Below are 6322 nucleotides of genomic sequence, written 5' to 3'. Positions count from 1 at the left end.
TCCACTTGGCCACTTCTTTCCGTCAGCTTCCCACACACCAAGCATTTGCCCCTGTCAAATGGAAGAATGCAGGCTTGACTATGAAGCAGAAAGTCTGGCTGGGATCTGCTCCAGTCAATTCATGAGAATACTTTCCTATATAATAAGACCTTTACAAATCTCACCCCACTTTTTTGCAGCTCAACTTTTAAGGCTCAGCTGAGTATCCTTTCTCAGGGAAAACCCCACAACCACTGTACCTGGTTATTGCAGGAATTCCTGATGTTCATTCACAAAACCCTGTCCTTGCCCTCAATGGCATTAAGTCCCAGGAATAATTATTGATCTCTAACCCCTTACCCAAATCCCCTGCACCCAGGGGTTTGGGTGTTCAAAAATGTCCAAGTATTAGGAAGGTAACATGGTACACATGCTATATATTTCACAGAACACACACCACACATGTGGGGCTACACACCATAATCAAGCACATTCATATTTCTGCAGTGACTCATGGACACGTTCATGCCAGATGAGAAAACTAAAAAAAAAAAAATCGGGTGGGGGACAGGCTGAAATCATAGATAAGAGATGAAAGCCTGTGATTAACCTGTAGCTGTTTCTCCCTGTCTAAAATATGAGCCCCCTGAGGGCAAGATGTATGTCTCCATCGCTAACATGTTCACCTCCACAAGCCAGAACAGAGCCTGCCACACAGTGTTCACTCAAACCTTCTCAGAATCAATCAAGAACACAGGAGGTTAGTACCTAAACTGTTGCCTCCCAGTGTCCTGGAGCTAACGAATGGGTGAGAATATTTTCTTCAGTGTAAATACCTAAGGGAGAACCACATTTATAGAGAAATGATTGGGCAACATTTTAAAGAAGAAGGCCTTTAGGGAGGTGTTTACATTAGTAAATAAATCCAACAACTTATAGGAAATACACAGGACAGAAAAACATGTGAAATGAGACCACTGGGAGGCACTCAGCAAAATTCAGGCTACCCAAAGTCTATAAGACAAATGACCCAGTTTCTTCAACAAATTAACTGCAGAGAGGGAAAAAAAGAGTTGAGAGGGAACCCAGAAATAGCAGACCCAGAAGACACCAACCAATTACAAAGCACTGACTTTATATAAATCTGATTCAAACAAAGTTTTTAAAACTTTTATGATATTTGAGAAATCATTACAAATTTGAACACCGACTGAGTGTATGATTATTTGTTAACTTTAAAAAGTATTAATTTTTTGATGTATGACTTCTAGATATTGCAGTTACTTTTTAAAATGTAACAAAATATTTACTCAAGATAGTAACAGGGAATTTATTTCAAAATAATTCTTCATGTGGAACATATTTCAATATAACATGGTGGGGGTTAGGTAAACAGACACATAGACTGGTAGTGAGTGGATAATCACTGATGATTATCTACTTAATTGCAGAGTGGCCATGAGATGATAATTGTTGAATCTGTGTGATAGGACATAGTTATTTTATTACTTTCTCTGATTTTGTATTTGAAATTCTCCACAAAGAAAAGTTTAAGAGAAATCAATAAACCATTATGTAAGGGTCACCTGCTACCTTATAGGGACAGACCATCTCCCTCCTTCAGTGTTTATGGGCCAGTTCCTGGGGAGTTAGGGGTATAAAAATGTGGATGCAGCTACTCATAGACGGAGTTACAAGGCAGCCAAGCTGCACTTCCACAGTTGCCAGGAATTTTCATAGACACAGAAATACTCCCCCAACAAACCCTCCATGTGGGTTCAGGCACACACACAAACACACAGAGTACCCTCCACAGACTCCAATGCAGCCCCTCTCCCTGGCTCATACCCCTCTTCTGTGCGAAGAGCAGCAGCAGGCAGGTGAGACCTTTGAGCACTTCAGCCATGACCACAGCAGTGGTGGCAAAGAAGCGGTCCCCAGGCAGTGTGCGGGCGTAGCGGATGCTGAGGATGAGGGAAGCATTCTGGACCACCAGCACGGCTAGGGATATGTATTTGAGGCGCCGGTGAGCTGTGGGGAATGGAAGGAGCAAGGAAGGGGTCATAAGCTGTTGTGGCATAACCACACCATCACTCTCCCCTCTCCTTTATCAACCAGGATCCTCCTAACCACCAGTACTTCCTCCTTCTGCCTGCCTATCCTGACCCATGTGGGTCCGATCCCTACGTCAGCTTCCATTGCTTCAGCCACAGGCAGGAAGAGCCAAAATGGGAGAAGTGGGCCTCACCCTGTCCAGCCTATACCTGGAATCCTTGCTGAGGTGTCAGGAAATAGGTGGGGCAGGTCCTAGACACCCACCTCAGCCCTCTCTCTTCCTCTCCTGGGTGAGAAGCAACCCTGCCCTGGGCAGAATACCAACTGCTTCCTCGACATTTATTGAGTGCTTACCGGGAGCCTATCACTGGGATAAGGGATTTATATGGATCACCTCAACAGACCCCTACACAGCTCTGATCTCCAAAGGAACTATCAGTATTCTCATTTTATGGATGAAAAAGCCAAAGATTTAGGAACTGTCTTTCTTTTATCTAAATTATTCTATTCCCTCACATTCAGAATGGTCTCTCCAACCCCTCCCTCCTATGATGACTGATTCCTCCCTGACCCAGAATGGTCTAACAAATATAAGAAATTATTCTTCCACTGTCCAAAGGATTGAACACCATAGAGTAAATGGTTTCTCCACTAACAATGGTCTGGGTCCTTTAACAATATAAGGAAGTATTTCCCTATACACCAATCATCCTTCCACCACCGCATACCCCTACCTCCAGCCAAGGAATTAGCGCTTGTCCTACTCACAATCAATTCTCCTCGCTATAAGGAAGGGCCTGGTACCCTCGGAATGTCCTTTCTCCGCCATAGAAGGAAAACTGTATGTTCACTGCAATATACAATGAACTACCTCCATTAGGAAGGGACCCCCAGAACGTTCTTCTCCCCATATAATGGACATCCCTATCTTCAAAATGTACTAAGTCCTATAAGGGAGAAGCCGCCCCACCCTAACTCACAATAGCCCCTGTCCCTTTACAAGGAAGAAATCACTACCCTCTCTTCTGTAAGGAAAAACTCTCCCGCTCTCAGAAAAGTGTCTTCCATGTATAAGGACGGACCCCCCACAAACACACCCTGAGAATGGTCTCAGTGGTCTTAGCCTCTTTAAAGTGAAATACCCCTCTCCAACTCAGAATGGTCTCTACACTCCATTTGCAGAAAGGACCTCCACACCTTCCCCGGAATGGTCTCTGCCCCGCCTCCAAAACACACTTCCTCCCCTCTACCCCCAACACACATAGGTCGGTCCATACGGGATGCTCCCTCTCGCCTTAGTGAAGGATCTTCCTAATCCCCCAGAGATCCCGACCTCCGGCGCGCCGCTGACGGCTCAGCCACAACCTGTCTCACCCGCACTCGAGGTCCCAGGCTCCAACGCTCCTGCGGAGACAGCCCCTGGCCCGGCCGTAGCGGTGGAACCACCAGACCCAACAGCTGCCATGTTGGCATCTGCCTGGCCCGTCCCCTCGGCAACAGCCGGTCACTTCCGCATTCGTCATTTCCGCTTCCGGGCCTCCTAAATTGGGGTGGGGCAAGCGAGAGGCTGATCGCGTTGTTGGTTCTCCTCGTCCGTCCTGACCGCTAGTTTTAAAAGCGGCCTCAGAATTTCCAAATTCCACCCAGATCCGGAGACTGGGCACGTAGCCGGCTCAGTTTCCCGCCGTCTTTACAGAACCTTTGGCCCATTCCCGTTACTAAACTCGCCCTCGTCTTCCCATATCACCAGCTCATTCTGTGTCCTCGTCTCATTGATTCCGCTATCCGTCTCCTATCTCGGCTCTTTATTGCCACCTTCTCATGGCACCGCCCTTTCTGCATCAAAACTCCTGGGTCTTTCCCGGTTGGCCTGAAGTTCTTTTCCCTTCTTCTGGCGAGCTCCCCACCCCCCACCGCACCCCGCGCCCTCTGGAGAGACCACAGGCCTCTGGAAGGGAAGTGAGAGGGGTCAGGGGCAGGTGAGGGTCTGGCAGATAAGAGAGCAGGGCAGTTGAGGATATACTAGTGAAAAGGCACAGGAGAGTTGAGACTGAGAAGGGAAGACAATTGAGTCACCATTTAGAATGGAAAAGTGAGAAGGGGATAGGTAAGCCAGGAGGTGAGGGGCTTACGGGTTAGCTTTATTTTTGGCCGCGCCTTTCCGGGATCTTAGCTCCCTGACCAGAGGCTGAACCTTGGCCAAGGCAGTGAAAGCACCAAGCCCTAACCACTGGACGCCAGGGAATTCTAGGTGCTTCCCAGGTGGCACATGGTCAACAATCTGCCTGCCAATGCAAGAAGCGTAAGAAACGGGTTCAGTCCCTGGGTCGGGAAGATCCTCTGGAAGAGAGCATGGCAACCCACTGTAGTATTCTTGCCTGGAGAATCTTATGGACAGAGGAGCCTTGCAGACTATGGTCCATAGGGTCGCAAAGAGTCAAGCGACTTAGCCCGCAGCACGCATCTTTTGAAAGCATGGCAAGAGGGTACAGCTGAGGTCAGGACAAGATTAGGGTAGGGCAACCAAGTCAAGAGTTAAGGATTAGAGGGATGAGCAGGTAAGAAGACAAGGGAGAGGTGAAAAGGTTGGGGCAAAGCAGGTGACTACACCTTGGATGTTATTAGAAAACAAGGGCTAGGAGGATTCCTATCAGCGCTCAACCTCCACCACACCACACCAGTGCCCCAAAAGGGCTTTTCTTCTCCCATGGGGAAGGATTTCCTCCCCTGGGGTTGGGGAAAAGGGTTTTTTTCTGCCTCTGAACTGGCCATCATTGATTTGGGAGTGTGTTCCAGATGTCTTCAATGTCTACAATATCTCCAGAGGAGCCCTTCTGCACATATTGGGTGCTACATATGAGTTGAGGGGAAACTCAAGTTTTTCTTTGTGGTTCTCCTTGCATGCTAGGTCACTTCAGTCGTATCCAACTCCTTGTGACCCTATGAACTGTAGCCCACCAGGCTCTTCTGTCCATGGGATTCTCCAGGCAAGAATACTAGAGTGGATTGCCCTGCCCTCCTCCAGGAGGTCTTCCCAACCCAGGGATCAAACCCACATCTCTTACATCTCCTGCATTGGCAGGGGGGGTCTTTACCCCTAGTGCCACCTGGAAAGTGGTCCTCCTTAAATGAACCCATAAAAGATCTTCAGGATGGTACCACAAGACTGAGGCTTCCTGCAGACAAAGGAGAGATCCAATTCATCTCCCTCTTGGTTCAGCATTCAGTAGATGCTCCACGAATGCCTCACTGCATCTACAAATGGCCAGTCACTTCTGATTCTATTACGTTTATTAAATAGTGGGTTTCCACGCATGGCTTTTTAAATAATCCAGGCAGGGGGAGAAGGAAGAGGAAGATAACAGTTGGAGCTCCCCTTCCCCAATACATAAGTATTTACATTTCAGCAACTGGACAACCCTGGCTCAGAAGGAGGCAGCAAGAATCTGAAAAAGATGGAGGGTGGGGCCCCAGGAGAACAAACAACAAGACTTATTTCCCCCACCCCATTCCCCCAAAAAACCATCCACCCCAACCTAGTGGACTCTATTAGTGTCCATCTCCCATTCCCTCCCACATCATGATAGTGGGGTTTCTCCTCACCAGAATAAGGGCACTTGGGATAACAGAGTAGGGTCCCCTCACCAAAAAAAAAGCCCTGGGACAACAATAGGGCTTACCTCCCCCAGAATAAACAACCCTGGGCTGAGGCAGGCAAGCAGCTTGACTGAATAGGGGACCCGAGGCTAGGGGAAAGGGTCCCTTTGCTAAAATAAGAGCCACTGGGGTATTGGAAGGAAAGCACCCTTGCCCAAATCAGAGCATTTAAACTAAGTTTGTGTGGTAGTAGCAGGAGGTGCCAGTGTAGGGGTTACTACTCATCAGAATAAGAGTCCCGGGGGGTTCAGAATGTTAAGTAACCTCAACCAAATAAACATCCTTAGCAAAACGAGAAGCAAAGAAGGAGCCCCTCCAGAATAAGAGAGCATATATTCTACAAAGACAGCTCCTTAGAAGGACGGGAATGGGAACTGGGCAAACTTGGGTTATGTCTTCTTACCCCTGATCCCCAATCTCTGACCCTAGTTAACACTGGATTTTTAGAGACCTGTAAAACCAGATCAACAGATAACCATCTATCCCTGTGGCATGGCCACGGGATGACTATTTCAACTAATGGGAGCCCCAGCTAGCACTAGGGCAGTAGGGACCAGTCCAAAGGGGTGGGACCCCCTTTGGGAGTGTTGAGGGATGCATCCTCGGCTGGTGTCTGCATCCAGGGGTCCCG

At 48.1% G+C, this 6322-nt stretch overlaps 2 protein-coding genes across 3 annotated transcripts in view; both read right to left on the bottom strand.

Moving 5' to 3' along the window:
- Positions 1–1296: 1296 nt before the first annotated feature.
- On the bottom strand, positions 1297–4265 carry LOC105000825 (UDP-galactose translocator-like). Of its 2 annotated transcripts, none has more exons than XM_010857923.1 (2): positions 2803–3399; positions 1297–2010 (listed from the first exon to the last, which is right to left on the bottom strand). In XM_010857923.1, the coding sequence occupies exons 1-2, from the start codon at positions 2861–2863 to the stop codon at positions 1655–1657; spliced, it is 417 nt and encodes a 138-aa protein (XP_010856225.1). In that variant the 5' UTR covers positions 2864–3399; the 3' UTR covers positions 1297–1654. The 2 variants fall into 2 exon arrangements, with proteins under 2 accessions (XP_010856225.1, XP_010855515.1); XM_010857213.1 differs by lacking the exon at positions 2803–3399 and adding an exon at positions 3409–4265 and having other exon boundaries at positions 1573–2010.
- A 1042-nt stretch (positions 4266–5307) lies between these two features.
- PIM2 (Pim-2 proto-oncogene, serine/threonine kinase) overlaps positions 5308–6322 on the bottom strand; it is a 9286-nt gene continuing 8271 nt past the window's right edge. The window contains exon 7 of the mRNA XM_010860054.1: positions 5308–6321. Within this exon, the coding sequence (XP_010858356.1) occupies positions 6230–6321 (92 nt within the window). The 3' untranslated portion in view covers positions 5308–6229. The remainder of the gene's footprint in view (position 6322) is intronic.

Source organism: Bison bison, unplaced genomic scaffold (assembly GCF_000754665.1).
Source record: "Bison bison bison isolate TAMUID 2011002044 unplaced genomic scaffold, Bison_UMD1.0 scf7180017461887, whole genome shotgun sequence".
NCBI lineage: Eukaryota > Metazoa > Chordata > Mammalia > Artiodactyla > Bovidae > Bison > Bison bison.
The sequence above is the reverse complement of the archived record's forward strand: the minus strand, read 5'-3'. Positions and strand labels throughout refer to the sequence as shown.